This window comes from Alligator mississippiensis, chromosome 4, assembly GCF_030867095.1.
Source record: "Alligator mississippiensis isolate rAllMis1 chromosome 4, rAllMis1, whole genome shotgun sequence".
NCBI lineage: Eukaryota > Metazoa > Chordata > Crocodylia > Alligatoridae > Alligator > Alligator mississippiensis.
In genome coordinates, this window is record NC_081827.1 from 190,199,939 (window position 1) to 190,216,077 (window position 16,139).

At 46.2% G+C, this 16,139-nt stretch overlaps 1 protein-coding gene across 1 annotated transcript in view; it reads right to left on the reverse strand.

Moving 5' to 3' along the window:
• Positions 1-16,139, reverse strand: part of LOC102577402 (aldehyde oxidase 2-like) — a 65,765-nt gene that overhangs the window by 18,739 nt on the left and 30,887 nt on the right. Inside the window, 7 exon segments of the mRNA XM_059727216.1 lie at positions 1,427-1,514; positions 4,272-4,405; positions 10,576-10,700; positions 12,499-12,595; positions 13,368-13,487; positions 13,789-13,903; positions 14,660-14,829. Coding sequence (XP_059583199.1) covers positions 1,427-1,514; positions 4,272-4,405; positions 10,576-10,700; positions 12,499-12,595; positions 13,368-13,487; positions 13,789-13,903; positions 14,660-14,829 — 849 coding nt within the window.

Consider the following 16,139-nt stretch of genomic DNA (forward strand, 5'->3'; position numbering starts at 1 on the left):
TAGTCTCCTCCCACATGATATTCTTATGTCTCCTAATCGTCTTAGTTTTCCTCGTCTGTACCTGTTCCAGTTTGAGATAAACTTTTGCAAAGACAGGTGACCAGATGAAGTCTCACCAGTGTCTTCTGTATGGCATTAACACTCTATCTTTACTAGAAATACCTTGTTTGATGAATATTAAAATAGCATTTAGCATTTCTCAGGTGCATCATATTTGTGTCTTTTAGGATATATGTAATCGTACAGTGCTTTGCAGAGGTAATAGGGCTGGCTGTCAGTAATCTAGTTTATGTATCAGAAGTGGAATAGCTGCATTTTTGCAGAGCTCTGCCTGCTAAGAAATTAAATTACTCTGAAAAGCAGAAAGTAGAATTGCGCTAATGAAACTTAGCTTGGGTAGAATGTGGTGCTAAGGCAAATTTACTGATTCTAGTACCCAAGTTACCTCATTTGGAACCAAGACAGGTATTTCAATACTGTAGTAAATTGTGTAATGTTGACTTATTCCAAGTCATCCTGTGATCAATACCAAAGTCTTTCCTTTCTTCTGTCATTTCCAATGGATGAGCTCCCAGTTTACATGATAAATTCTTATTGTCAGTCCCTGAGTGATATGTAATATTACATTGCACACCCTTTTTATTATTCCACATCCTATGGTCATCCGTTCACCCCTTTATGACAGTCCAGGCCTCCTATATATTGATGATGCCTCCTGACTTCTCATCCTCAGCTAGTTTCACTAGCACACTTCCACTTTGCATGCTATAGTCATTAATGAAAATATAAAATAAGTAATTCCACAACTGGTCCTGGAGCTCCTTTAGTAACTTCTCTTCAGCCTAGTTAATTAAACAAGCAAATGCTGAAGACATTTTGAAGAAGGATCTTTCAGAAAGCTTATTCTTAGTCTGTATTTATTCCTTTTTGGTCTTTCATTATTTCTGTAGCCACTGATTTCATAGAATCATAGAAATTTAGGGTGGGAAGGGACCCCAGGAGGTCATCTAGTCCAACCCTCTGCTCAAAACAGGACCACCCCGAAATAGATCATCCCTGCCAAAGTTTTGTCTAGCTGGGTCTTGAAATCTCCAAGGATGAGAACTCTACCACCTCGCTAGTAACCTGTTCCAGTGTTTTACTACCCACCTAGTGAGAAAATTCTGCCTAATATCTAACTTAAATGTCCCTTGTTGCAACTTGAGATGGTTGCTCATTTCATACCTTGCTAGTTTGTAAAACAACATTTAGAAGAGAACAGTCAAAGTAACCATGATTAAAACGCAAATAAAAACCAACTCAGTTCAGATGCTCAATTAGTACGAACAGAGGTAGCTCCATCAGTTTCAGTAAAGAAACACTGCTTTACATCACCTGAGGATCCAGCTCAAGACAGTTCCATGATCTCTCTGCCCCTCCCACTCACTTTATATTTTCCAAAGAAAGGGTGTCGGCCTCCAGTGATTAACATATCTTCATCTCGCTCCAGGATAAAACGGACTGGACGCCCAGTCCTAAAGAAAATACACAAATCTCATTTTTATCGCTGTCACATATCAGTGCATGTTGCAGGAAGATAAAGCCATTGGGCCAAACTCTTGCTGCTGTAACTTGGCTGAGGTCTGGGATGAACCGGGCAATTGCACTTCTGAAGTGTTTGCATTTATCTGGTAAATGGTTAAGGTTAGGCTGATCCAGGAAGAGAGGAGAATATTTTAACTTCTGTTCACAGAACAAAGAGATGAGAACTTGTTAGCTGTTTGTTTAGCCTCTCCTGTTCATGTGTTTTGACATGGGGGCTTTGGAGCCAGATGCTTAGCAGTGCTTCCAGAGTGTGGTTTGAGAGAAGGAGAAATGATATGCCATGGCCTGAGGCTACTGGATCTGCCACTGCACAAATCAGCCACCTATTGACTCTGTTGGGCTATGGACACAGGTGCAGCAGGGGTGACCATAGCCACAATACTGCAGTCAGAGTAGCTTGGTTGTCAGTCTTAGGATGTAAAAAAAAAATTTCCTCCATTTTCTCCTCTGTGAAGGCTGCTTGTACTGAGCCCTGATATGCTTGTTCTGTGCAAGGATCTGATAACCTTGCACTCAACATGATACAACCAGGTTTGGCCATGTCCCACAGCAAAGACTGTCCCTGTGTGACTGCACCACTGCCTCAAAGATAGCCGTAAAAGGACTGAGCAGATGGCTGGAAAATATCTGCTTAACAAGTCTTTCTTGGACCTTGAGGGTGCAGACAGAAGTTAGGTTTGTTGTACAACTGGCCCCTTGAAAGCACTCTGCAGCCATCCCCTGACAGAAGTGCATAGCTGCAGAGTACTTTAAAAGTACCCAGCTGTGCAACAAATTAACCCTCATTTAATAAGTGTTCAGATGAAGGTGCTCCAAAGTGAAGCACCTTCATTAACTACTGTTTGTCCCAGCCTGGGAGCAGGGCTGGCCTGATACAGCCCAGTCCTAACCCCTGTGCTGTTTTCAGGATGGGGGAAGGGAAAGAAGGGGAGGAAGCTCCAGACTGGGGTTTGCCCAGCCTGTGCTGGAGGGTGGGATGGGTGGATTGGAGCCCTACCACTTCAGGGAGGCTCCAGTCCACCCACCCCACTCTCCAGCCCAGGCTGGGCAAATCCTAGAAGAAGGTCCCTCCCCTCCTTTCCCTTCCCCTCTTCCACCCTGAAGGCACTACTGGAGCTGGGGGAAGGGGGGCAGGTCAAGTCTAGGGGAGAGACAAGGAGACAGGCAGCAGGCAGCCTTTCTCCACTGGATTGGCTCCAAAATGGAGCTTGATTGCACACCCCTCCCCCCCCCCAAAACAGTGAACTTTAGGGGCAGGAAAACACAACTAGTGGATGTTAGATGCCAGAGGAGGAAGGCCTTCCCCTCTGTACTCCAGTGGATAGGGTGCTTACCCTGAAGACCAGAAGCCCAGATTCCAGGCTCCCTCATCCAGAGGAAGTTTGAACCTGTCCCTCCAACTTTCCAAGAGAGTCTTCTCTCAGGCCACACTAGGCGTTACCAAGGGGAAACAGGGCAGGATTTGAATGCATACATGAAGAGTACATCTTGAAGAATGCGAGTTGATAAAAAAAACTCTTTCTTTCTCCTTCAAGACACTGCCTACATATACATCATCACTTCTGGGTGACTCTAAAGTACTGCCTAAAAAACCTGGAGGTGGGTCTTGGAGTTCCCTTGGGCAAACAGCAACTTAGGAAAGTTCAATCAATTATAGCATCTATGCTGAAAACGTTCACAATGGCATAATGGCTGGTGAAGATATGAATGGAGCTTCAGGTGGCTGCCCTACAGATGCCACTTATGGGGCATTGCACAGGGCAGCCACAGATGTAGCTTTGGCCCTGGCAGAATGTATCCTTATCAGCAATGGCTATACATTGTTGGTTTCATGGCACAGTTTTATACAGTCTACAATCAAGTTTGACCATCTTACCTCTTAGTAAAACTCCTGTCACCCCTGTCACAACACAAGACATAATACCCTAACCTGCTACAGGTGAAGCAAGGAGACCATGGCAGCCAAAGTCCTGCTTCTATAAAAGATTGTTAATATATACTCAAGAGATCCCTGGTAGAGGACCACATCCTCTGCCCCCTACAGAAGAAGGCAAAAAACTTCACAGTCCATACTAATTTGACCATGTGGTAAAACTTCTTCCTGACCACAAATACGGTGATTGGTCTGACCCAGAATGGAGAGGCAAGACCCTTTAGCCAGTATTCTCTGGCTTGAAGTCCCAACAGGAACACTGCCACACCCCAGTCAAAATCCCCAGCCTTGGCTGCAGCCAACATCCAATGCCTCTGAGGAAGACTTAAACCCCTCCACCTAAATGTGGCAGGATTGCCTCAGCCCCATGAATCAACCAGAAGCATGCAAAATACTCATAGTAGAACACAGGCATAGCTACACCTATATTATCCCAGACCGGTGGCTGTCTAACCTCTTGAAAGTTCACATCTTGCCTAGGTAGTCTATTCCACTGTCTCTCAGTCTAAACCTAATTTGGTGCAACTTTAGGTCATTGGTCTTCATCCTACTCTCCACAGCAGGAAACGGAGAAATGCCATAACTGTTTCTGATAGTGACAAGAGACTGCTAGGAATGGACATCTGTTAGTTTGCCATGAAAATCAGTACAGCTAGAACACCATAACTATATGATCAGTATTTGCATCATGGAATTCATTCTAGAAATATTCATTTGCAGCAGTAAAATGACAGAAAAGGAACACAGCACTTACTTGTTTGCTGCCACTGCTGCAGCTACAGCAAAATATGAAGGTTTTGTATTCTTCCCACCAAAAGCTCCACCAACACGTTTCATGTGGCACATGATCTTATTGGACTGGACATCTAAAGCTGAAGCCACTAATTTCTGTAAAAGTGAATTCTCAGGATTTTTACACAATTACCAAAACACATTGTAAAAACTACCAATATATAAAAGAAAAAAATTAGGTAGGGTCAGACTGTAATGAAGGTGTAGTGATGTGAATTGGGAATAGCTCCACAGAAGATAATGCAGCTGTTCTAAATTTAGTCAGGTAGAAATGAGCAAAATTTAATTTTTAAAGTGAAGTCAAAGCTAGAAATGACACATCATGAATTTTAAGGCAAGCTTTAAAGCTTTGTATCTAGAATTATGAGTCATATTTGTGGTAGTGTTGAAGTGATATTGTAGCTGAGTGACATTCCCAGACCTGAGAAGGTCTGCTGCCTCTGTCACAGTCACTCCCCACTCGCTGCTCCAGTGGCAGGGTGGGAGCAGGGCCAGAGGCCAGCTGGCAGGACCCTTTAGGTGGGAGGCAGGGAGCGGGGCTATTCATTCCTTTGCCCCTGCGGTACCACAGCAGGGTTGGCCCACCCTGGCCACCACCGCTTGCTCTGTGCCCAGGGCAAGTGGCAGAATAAGCCCCCTCCAGCGTCAGCTCCCTCTGGCATCCTCTCCCTCCAGCATCTGGCGGAAGGGAACAGAAGAGGGCTTATCCCACCACTTGCCCCAGATACAGAGCGAGTGGCAGCAGCGGCAGTTGGGGTCGGCAGACCCTGCTGTAGTGCCCTCGGGTCAGAATGAGGAATAGCCCTGCTCCCCGCCTCCTGCCTGAGGGGCCCTGCCAGCTGGCCCCTGCCTGGCTACTGGAGCAGCAAGCAGGGAGCAACCAGGATGGGGACAGCAGTCCCTGTCATGGTTTCCCAGAACATGAGCCTCTTCCCAGTAGGGGAGTTGTGCTGCAAGTTGGGGAAAGCTGCTATGGACCATGGTGGCAAAAGCGGTGGTGGAAGCGGGGGACTTGGAGGGCTCTGGCCCCCTCTGAGCCCCAGTGTTGTCGCGCACAGTCTGCTGCACCTCTGCCCTTCCCCCTTCCAGGAAGAGGCTCTTGCTTCCTGACACCGTGACAGGGGCTGCTGCCCCCATGAAGAGCCCTGCCCCCTCACCACTGCACTGGCTGGGTGGAGGCGTGGCCAGATGCCAGCTGTCAGGGCCCCTTAGACTGGGGACAGGGAGGGGGGTTACTCTGCCACTTACCCCAAGAAGTGAGCGGCGATGGTGGCAGCAGTTGGGGTGGGCAGACCTGGCTGCAGTCCCCTGGGGCAGTGGGGGTAAAGGGGGGAAAAACCCCCCTCCCTGCCCCCTCTGCCTCAGGGGCCGTGCTGGTCCACCTCTGGCTGCACCCGGCCCACCACTGCAGGAGTGAACGGGGAGTGCTCAGCACACCCCTCTTGGGTCCCTGCCGGTGGGATAGGGAAGGAGGAATTACACTTCCCTGCTCCCTTCCAGGCCAGCATCTGGCCAGACCCCTGCCCTTGCCAGTCCCTGCTCCAGCTGAGAGCCCAGACCAGAGAACATGCTGGGATGCTGGGATAGACATTGCATAAACTGGTTTGAGTTCAATCAGTTAAGTTTGATACTACATTCAACCCGGTTTATCTCAAACTTGGTTTTAGCCATTTTGAAACTGTTTTATGTGCACTGAACGTCTGTTCTGTTACAGATTTAAACCAATTTCTGATTACTTAAATTGGTTTATGTTTCATAGTTTCATAGTTGGTAGGGCTGGAAGGGACCTGAGCAGATCATCAAGTCCGACCCACTGTCATGGGCAGGAACGAATGCTGGGGTCAAAAGACCCTGGCTAGGTTTCATAGATTCAATATGTGTAAAGTCTGTTCCTAGCCCAAGACTAAATCATTGTTATCCGGAGCTGCCTTTTTAAGACAGTAAGAGCCAATCTTCATTTTTACTAATGCTGTTTCATTGTTCTTTATAGACAAGGAAGAATGCTATATAACCAGCTCACAAAACTGCTGTAGGGTTGTGAGTGTTGGCACTGGATGTTAAATTCATAGCCAAATTTTGGCATTAGCTGGTAACTTGGTTCATTCCCCATACTGGATGGGGCTACAGTGCTAGCACCCTCCTCACAAGGACCGCTATTTATAAACAGCTCCTGAATTAACACAGGTAGGATTGTACTGACTTACCAAGCACTTGTGTGAATTTATTTTTGTTATGAACAGCATTAGGTAGTTTGAAAATAAACATAGAAGCCAGAACTCAGGCCTTGGAAGACCTTGCACCTCATTTTGCAGATTATTCAGGTGAGGGAGAGATTGCTGTACAAAAATGCTTTGGATTACCTGTGGGTGATGATTTTGATTGGGCCAGCTGTATAGTTGGGGGGGACTTAGATAGGCATTCGTGTATGAAGTACTAGGGGCAGATCTCTGGAACTGGGGGGGGTGCAGTTACACTCCTTTGGCAATGTGGCTCATGCACAGTAAGCTCTCTGAGCTCACCAGTTTATCAGCGTGGCATCTGCCAGAGCTATTACTTTCACATGGCTCTGGAGCCTGGGTCTAGGAAAAGACATCACACATAAACCAGTTTAAGTGATCAGAAACTGGTTTAAACCTGTAACAGGACATAAGTTTCATATAAACCAGTTTCAAAATGGCTAAAACTGGTTTAAGATAAACCTGGTTGAATGTAGTATCAGACTTAACTGATTTGGGTCAAACCAGTTTATGCAATGCCTGTCCCAGATCCCTTCCTGGTTTTAGTTAAATCAGAGTTCCCCAGTATCCCAGATGCTTTGCAGCCTTGGGCTGGGCTAGGTTGGGCTGTGCTGTGCTCTCTGCTTCAGAGAGCAGGGTGGCTCCACTCCTCTGCTCCCTAGCCAGAGCTCCAGCAGAGACTGTGGGCACAGCAGGGTCTGCCTTGCTTCCCCCTGCCCCCCACGATCCCTTGCCACTTACTGCTCAAGCAGAGATCCCCCCTGCCTCCCTCCCATCTCCCATAGCATAAACCCCAGCCCCATGGACCCTAGGCATGTGGTATGCTAGCTAATGCTGAGAGGTGTCTGTGTCTCCAGTTTCACTGGGACAGGACAAAGGCAGACAGGACAAAGATAGAACAGTGTCCACTTAGCACTTTTTGGAGCTAATCAACAGGTCAGCTGGTAATGTCCCTCCATTCCTTCCTTGGGAAAAGCTGTTTAAGAAGAGCTTGAAATAATGAGATAGACTTCTGTTTTCTTGATGGGCTGATATACGCTGTATTATCAGCTCCCTGCTGGCTCCCTTGCCTGATAGGTTTGCAGACAGTATGAAGAAGCATAGATTTCATAGATTTCATAGACATTAGGGCTGGAAGGGACCTTGGAAGATCATTGAGTCCAGCCCCCTGTCCAAAGGGCAGGAAGTCAGCTGGGGTCATAGGATCCCAGCAAGATAAGCATCCAGTTTGCTCCTGAAGGTGTTCAATGTAGGCGCTTGAACCACCTCCAGCGGCAGGCTGTTCCAGACCTTGGGGGCTCGGACAGTAAAGTAATTCTTCCTTATGTCCAGCCTGAAATGGTCTTGTAGTAGTTTATGACCGTTCGACCTAGTCATCATCCCTTGGGGCACTCTGGTGAACAAATGTTCACCCAGATACTGGTGGTCACCCCTGATAAACTTATAGGTGGCCATCAGATCACCCCTGAGCCTGCGCTTTTCCAGGCTAAAGAGCCCCAGGGCTCTCAGCCTGTCATCGTAGGGTCTGCTTCCCTGACCTCTGATCATGCGTGTGGCTCTTCTCTGGACTCTCTCAAGCTTCTCCACATCCTTTTTGAATTGTGGAGCCCAAAACTGGACGCAGTACTCCAGCTGCGGCCTCATCAAGGCCGAGTACAAGGGGAGAATGACGTCCCGGGATTTGCTTGAGAAGCATCTATGGATGCAAGCCAGCTTTTTGGTTGCTTTACTAGCTGCAGCATCGCATTGCAGGCTCATGTTCATCTTGTGGTCAATGATGACCCCCCAAGTCTCTTTCTTCCATAGTGCTAGCCAGCGTAGCACTGCTAAGCCTATAAGGATGCTGTGGGTTTTTCTTCCCAAGGTGGAGAACCTTGCATTTATCGGCGTTGAACACCATCAGATTCTCGTCCGCCCATTTGCTGAGCCTGTCCAGGTCAGCCTGGATCACCCGCCTGTCTTCTGGTGTGCATGCTTTGCCCCAAAGTTTGGTGTCATCGGAGAACTTGGCCAGTCCACTTCTGACTCCAGTGTCCACATCATTAATGAAGATGTTGAACAGTATGGGTCCAAGGACAGAGCCTTGGGGGACCCCACTGGTCACAGGACACCATGATGAGTGACTTCCATCAATTACTATCCTCTGGGTCCGACCCCGGAGCCAATTTTCCAGCCAGTGGATCGTGGTGGACCCAAGGCGACAATTGGCCAGTTTCACCAAGAGGTGATCATGGGATACCAGATCAAAGGCTTTTTTGAAGTCAAGATATATGACATCAATCTCATCTCCCTTGTCCAGGTGATAGGTCACCTGGTCGTAGAAGGAAATGAGATTGGTCAAGCAAGACCTACCTGCAACAAACCCGTGCTGGCTATCCCTTAAGATGTTGGCGTTGGCCAGTCCATTAAGGATGGCCCCTTTAATAAACTTTTCTAAGATCTTCCCTGGGATAGAAGTCAGGCTGATGGGCCTATAGTTAGCCGGATCCACTTTCCTCCCTTTCTTGAAGATAGGCACCACAATGGCCTTCTTCCAGTCTTCGAGCACTACACCAGAGCACCAAGAGTTTTCAAAGATCTGTGCTAGAGGCTGGGCTATGATGCTCACCAGCTCCTTGAGTACCCTGGGGTGAAGATTGTCAGGGCCGGCTGACTTGAAGGTATCCAGCTTCTCAAGATGTTCCTTCATGAGGTCAGCATTAATGGAGGGCAAGGGATCACCCTCACCCAGACTTCCCTGTCCCGTAGCAGGCATGGGCATCCCATGGGACTGATGAAAGACTGATGCAAAGTACCCATTTAATAGGTTGGCTTTTTCCTGGACGTCAGTTGTCAGTTGCCCCATCTAGTTCAGCAGGGGTCCAATTTGCCCCTGCTTTTCCTCTGGCTCCCCACATATCTGAAAAAGGACTTTTTATTGTCCTTGATGCTCGAAGCTAGTTGGAGTTCAGTTGCAGCCTTGGCTTTCCTGGTATGCTCCCTGCAGGACCAGACCAGTGCAGAATAATCCTCCTTGGAGGTGACTCCCATCCTCCATCCTTTGTAGAACTCTTCTTGAACTCCCCTCTCCCTGGGGTCATGGTCCCTTAGGGTCTCACTGACAAGCCTCCTGAGCTTGTCAAAGTCGGCTTTCCTGAAGTCAAGGTGGCAGGAAGAGGGAGACTGAAAAGCTCAGTATCATCAACAGATGCATGCACTGCACACACCCTCTTTGCCTCAGAGTGCTAGCTGGGGGCTGGGGTCTGGCAACACTCCTGCCCCTTGAGCAGAGAGCTGGGAACAGCCTGTGACTGTTCAGGCAGGGTAGGGGTTCAGAGGTTCTGCTGGGGAAGGGAGGGCTGCTCTAGCACCCCCTGGCTTCTAGCCTGAGCCACTGAAGGCATGTGCCTGCATTTTCTCAGTCCAGAGGAAATATCTGTGCACTTGCAAACTGGGCAACCTAGGCAGGTTAGACTAACCTGCAAAGATTAAATCAATTCAGTTTCAGGCTTTTTGAATGTCTGTCCCTAACCCAGGGGGTGAATGCTATTGCTGCTTGCTGCCCCACCACTTGTCCACCATCAAAAAGAGAAAGTGATAGCAGCAGTATTCACCACAGTTAGTTATATTTGTTTTTGCTTTGATTTTAAACCCCAGCTGACGTCCTGCCCTTTGGGCGGGGGGCTGGACTCGATGATCTTCCGAGGTCCCTTCCAGCCCTAATGTCTATGAAATCTATGAAATATGAAATCTATGAAATCTATGAATAGTATAGTAGTAGCCCCCTAGTATATTCGTAAAACACCTCTTTAACTGGAGAAGAATATTTGTTGTGTTATACCTCATGTGCTGTTCCATCAGCACCCCACTGTGCATATGCCCCAGAACCTAATGTAGGTGTAACTGCACCTCACTTGCCTCTCCCCTAGATTTGCCCAAGCCAAGTATTTTTTCTGAGGTCTGAGCATAAAAGCAGGTTCAGTCTGAGCTAAATAGCAGATAATACAAATGCCTGTTTAAAACTCCACATGTAAATAAAAACAGGATTACCTGAACGTCTATTGCATACTGAGTTGACACATGCACATCCATTTCCTTATCCTCTCCTCTTGGAACAACAAGTACACTATTAGTTTCAAAGTAAAAATGTTCCTGTCCTCCAATATGCATTTCACCTGTTACAATTATAAACACAGGAAAACTGACAACTGGTATTTTTAACAGTCTGAGATCTGAATGTGAGGGAGAGTGTTGCATACAGAACAAAACTAAATAGTTTCATCGATTCTTTGATTTCTCACCTCCCATCTTTGTAATTTACCCCACTGTGAAAGACTGGGCCATTTATTAGGAGAAAATGAATGTCTTTACTGACCTCATATTTGTATAGGTTTTATTTGCTGGATAAGATCAGTGTCAGTTTAATACATGATACTTTTTACCTACAGGCTTGCCAGGTGAGGGCAATATGATCCAACACTGTAGTCTTTCTAATCTGTAGCTACCTTCATCTAGTTGTAGCCCTTCTCTTTTTATGCCTCTCCATAAAGGAAAATTCCTCTCCTTTTGTTTCTTTTTTATTCCTGTCCTTTCTTCCTTATCTCCCTCGTATTTGTATTTGTCTTCCTATTGTGACTGCACTTTGCTCTACCTGCTCTTGTCACTTTTCTTTCCTGTAGTTTGCCTTACAATCTAACACCACAGCACAATATCTCCTTTTATTGGCATTCTGTGCATCTCTCCATTGTACTGAACTTGGTCTGAGTATTTTTGATGAGCAATTACCCACGAAACATTCATGCTTATATAGTACTGCTAAGGGTTGTAGCTGCAGTCACTACACCGGGACATAATCATAGTCAGTAAGTATAAACTGCAGTATTTGGTGACAAGAGGATGGCATAAAACTGAACAGTAATGGTGGTAGAAAGCAATAGTAGTTGTACATAGTGGGTGTGTCTACATGAGATGTTTATTGCAGAGTTGACTAATTCACTGCACAGTAAAACGTTACCGTCTCCACGTGCTGCCCTTTTAGGTTGCAGTAGAATAATAAATGCCACTGCAGGGTAGTCCAGCTAAACACAAGTACTACCTTGTGGCACCATTTTTGTATACTGCAGCGCACATGTAGACAGTGACAGAGCTGGCTGCCTCAGCCAGCCCCACCCCACACTGCACATTGAACCCAGAGCAGCCTGGGCTGGTAGGCTGAGCCCCCCAGATCCCTGCCAGCCCAGGACTGCTCCAACTGGGCTTCATGTGCTACAAGGGAGTTGGATGAGGCACAAAGGTGCTTAAGTACAGGGGTTGCCTTCTGGCTAACCCCACACTGAAGCATCCTTGTGCCCCAGCCAGCCCTTCCACATTACATGGAGCCTGGTCAGAGCAGCAGGCTGACCCCCTGGGTCCTCTATCAGCCTAGCCTTGGCTGCTCTGACAGGGCTCCGTGTGCTGCCCACAGATAAACTCCAGAGCAATATCCTCCAGAGTGTTTTGCTTCTAGGCATATGTTCTAACCGCACTTCTGGGAGCAAAAAACTCTGGAGCTATAAGCTCCAGAATTTATTTGTGCATATTAACTGTACATGTAACTGTGCCCAGTGACAAGACAAGCAGCTAGACACACAAGCATATTATATGAAATATCTCAGCATGTAACCCATGTTCTTTGCTTCATTTCAGAATAGCCTTCCCTGCTATGCATGCTTGAATACTTGGTCACATATTCTAGCAGGATGCTTCTAAATATAGCTTGTATTGGAATGAATTAACTAGTGTGTCTGCATAAACTAGTCTCTGCTGGATGGATGCTCAGACTGCAGAAGTAACTGGATCTTGTGGGGATAAAATTTTACAACTAACAAAACACATAAGAGACAAAAAACAATGGTTCCTTAAATACATTAGAACTAAGATAAAGAAAAAGAAAAGCATAGGTTTCTTCTCCACCCAGTCCATGCAGCAATTTACCTTCAATGATTTCATCAACTGACTTGAATCCTTCCTCAATGTTTCCTTGTTCTACTTTCTTTTCTGATCCAAAATATGAATTGTGCTTTACTGCATCCTGCAGCAAGGAATAAAAGCCCATATAAGTTGATCGCAATACTAAAGACAGTAATGTGCTTGAAGTACATCATTTGATATGCATGTATTTTTATAGTAATGGCTGGGGTTGAGTAACATGGTAATGATTATGTGTTATTTGCCAGACAGTGATGTTCACATTTAAGAAGGACAATGCCTAATCACAGACAGAAGTGCAGCTGCCAACTATAGCAGAGAATGCTTTGCAGAAAGTGTTCTGAGTTACAAGGATCCTCCAGACTAAACAGAAGTTCACTCTTGGTTCCAGTGCTGATTGCGAACCTGCAGTTCATTTCTCCTAGCTACAGCCCCTGCTCTCTACCAGCAGCACTGTTTTCAGAATGGGAGGGGAGTAAGGAAGCAGAGGGAGTTCATTCTTGGGGTTCTGCAGACCATGCTGGAGGGTGGGGTGGGTGAATTGGAGCCCCCTGCCCAAAGTGGGGCTGCAATTCACCTGTCCCACCCTCCTGGAGGGGCTAAAAAAGCCTCAGACTGAATTCCCTCTGCTCCCTTTCCCCCTTCCCATTCTGAAAATAGTGATAGGCTGGCAGGCAGCGCAGACAGACATTATAGAAGATGCTCTGTTTTAAAACATCTTCATCTGACCCCTCATGCAATGGGTCAGAATCTTAAGAAACAAAATAACAACTTATGCCAAGTGAAAAACACCTGGAAGAGTCCTGCACACCTGGAAAAACAAATGAAAGGGTTCAAGGTCTTCACGAGACAAGGAAGAGAGGATGGATTTTTACCTCAATGGTCAGAATTGGCTCCAGTTCTTTATACTGTATTTTCACTTTTTTAGCCCCTCTCTTTGCCTGAGTATCTGACTCTGCAACCACAGCACAGATGATCTGACCCACATAAATCACCTGCAACATAGCAAACACACAGAACCTGGTGAGCACATTGGACTGATTATACTGTATAACTTCACAGTGAGAGTGTTTTTGGGGAAAGGGAGTTATGTTCAGGCAGTTCTGCTAATATTCTCCTTTAAGAATCTGGCTGAGTACACACTAAGTTTCATGAGATGTAATGTGCTACTCGTGTCCATCATCTTTGCTGTTAATATTTTGAGCATAAAAAGACATATATGATCTTGGCTCCAGAAGTAAATAAAGCTTCTTTCTTTATAACAAAACAGAATTCAAGGCTGGAAGCAATAAGTACCTCGTCTTCTGCATATGCTTTCTCATCTTTAGTGCCATTTTCCCCTGGAACATCGCTAGCTGTTACCACATCAACCACTCCTGGCACTTTGAGGGCTTCTGATACATCAATTGATCTAGGAAGAAGAATATGAGTGACAGTGCCACAGGGGCTAGTTATAGGAGAAATACTGCAAATATAAATGGTTCTACAAATTTCAGGAAAAAGAAACACAACCTTTTCATATTCTCACCTTACAATGTTATGGAAGCGAGTAGTGAAAAAATAATCAACTGATTTTATGATGTGTTTTAAAGAGGGTAATGGGGACAGGTTAGGAGAAGGAAAAAAAAAGCCAGGGACTGGAGTAAAGTAGCTCTTAAAATTTTAGTTCCAGTACATTAACATTTCTAAATTCTCAGAATGCCAAGATATATTTGCTCTCTTCCCCTTTTGTGTTAAGGGCTCTATTCATTTAGGAAAGATGCTGTCCTCTCATCTGCCAGCACCTCACATGAAAGAAATCCTTATCTAATAATGTAAGCCAGCCCAAGGAACAGTAGCAGAACAGATCCTATGCATTTGTTTTCATAGATTTCATAGACCTTAGGGCTGGACAGAACCTTGCGAGCTAGCTGGGTCCAGCCCCCTGTCCAAGGGGCAGGAAGTCAGCTGGGGTTAGATCACCCCAGCAAGAAAAGCATCCAAATGTTTACATAATGTATAGTAGAAATGTTCAGGATTTAAATATATTTTTTTCTGAATTTGTCCATTGTTGACCCAGAATAGTCAATCATACTACAATATACATATTGTTAGGAAAGAATTAGGAAAACCTGAGCGTAAATGACTTCTTACTATAATCCTTTTCTTACACCTTAAATCTACTTACAAAATTTTTGCATGGGCTCATGAACTTGTGACCACAGCCAAAAATAGCTCGCCATCCTGATGACGAATGTCATCACAGTAGATAGCTTCACCTGTGGCATGCTTAACTCCAGACTGGTGCATGATAGGACGTCCCACTGGATCTTGTGGAGGCTGCCTTGGGTCTACGTCCTATTTAAGAAGAATATGTCATTCTAGAGACATAACACTAACCATAGAATGCCTCATTCTCTAATACATTCTGAAATCATTCGGCCATCAGAAAAGCATGCCCTTAAACTCATGCTGCCCAGATTTTGAGGCTTGGGCATTAATTGGAAAACCAAAGTTCTAAGTAGTAATTCCACTTTTCTTGTTTGTATTACATTGGGCACATTGACACATGCATTAATGCACTTTTCCTAATGTGCATTAAATTTAGTACCTCCAATATGAGGTACTAAATAAATGCGCATTAGGCTGCGCTAATGTACAGTAGCACAAGTGCATGCTTTTTAGGTGATGCTTAATGTGCAGTAGCCTATTCTACTGCGCATTAGCATATTAACACAGTTTTTTACACTGTGTTTTAATGCACAATAGAATAGGCTACTGTGCATTAAAGTGCACATGTAGATGTGCCCACTGGTGCCTAAAGGCTGAGAACTGGTGCCTAAAGGCTGAGAACAGGACTCTAAAGTGATAGGCACCATATTCATGTACAGTAAAAGACAAGCCCTGTCCTGAAGAGCCTGTAATTTAACCTGTCAAAGACAGGTGGGAAAGAAAATGGGATGAAGCACTTGCACAAATTCAGACTGTAGGTCAGTGGCAGAGCTGGAAAAGGAACCAAGATTTAAGTGCCCTGTCGAGCTTTCTATGCACTGGAACAAAGCTGTACAGCTTCAGAGCATTGCGGGGGCTGCAAACTGCTTTGGTTATGGGCCCCAGGCCAAACCATGTCAATCACATGCCAGGAGGCACATGCCCTGTGGCTTCTGGGGACCCCTAGCATCCACAGCCCCCCACTATGTAAGCAGGTCAAGCCAGCCCCTGCCATGTGAGCTCCCTGCTGCTGCCATCATGCAGGTGAGCCCAGCTACCCTTGATGGTGCTGCACAGTTAGACTGAGCCCCCAACTATGCAAGGCCTGCCTCCCCACTCCACCACAGCTGCTGATCCTGTGCAGGAGAGGCCCCTACTCCAAGAGTAGCATGAGCTCACATCCCACCCCACCTCACCCTCCTCTGCCACTGTCACATGACTGCTCCATCCAAGCCCTGCCCTCCACCTGGTGTTGCTGCATAGGCAACACAAGCCACCCTCTGCCATGCAGGCAGTGAGCTTACTGGGCTCATTCTGGCTGTGCCTTCCTGCTCCAGAGTCCCTGGTTGACACTGCAACAGCAGAAGCAGTGCTGGGAATAGCTCCCGGTTGTGAGCTGTGGATTGCATGTTAAACCCTTGCAGGTCCCATCTGGTCTCAAAGGCTGCCAGTTGGAC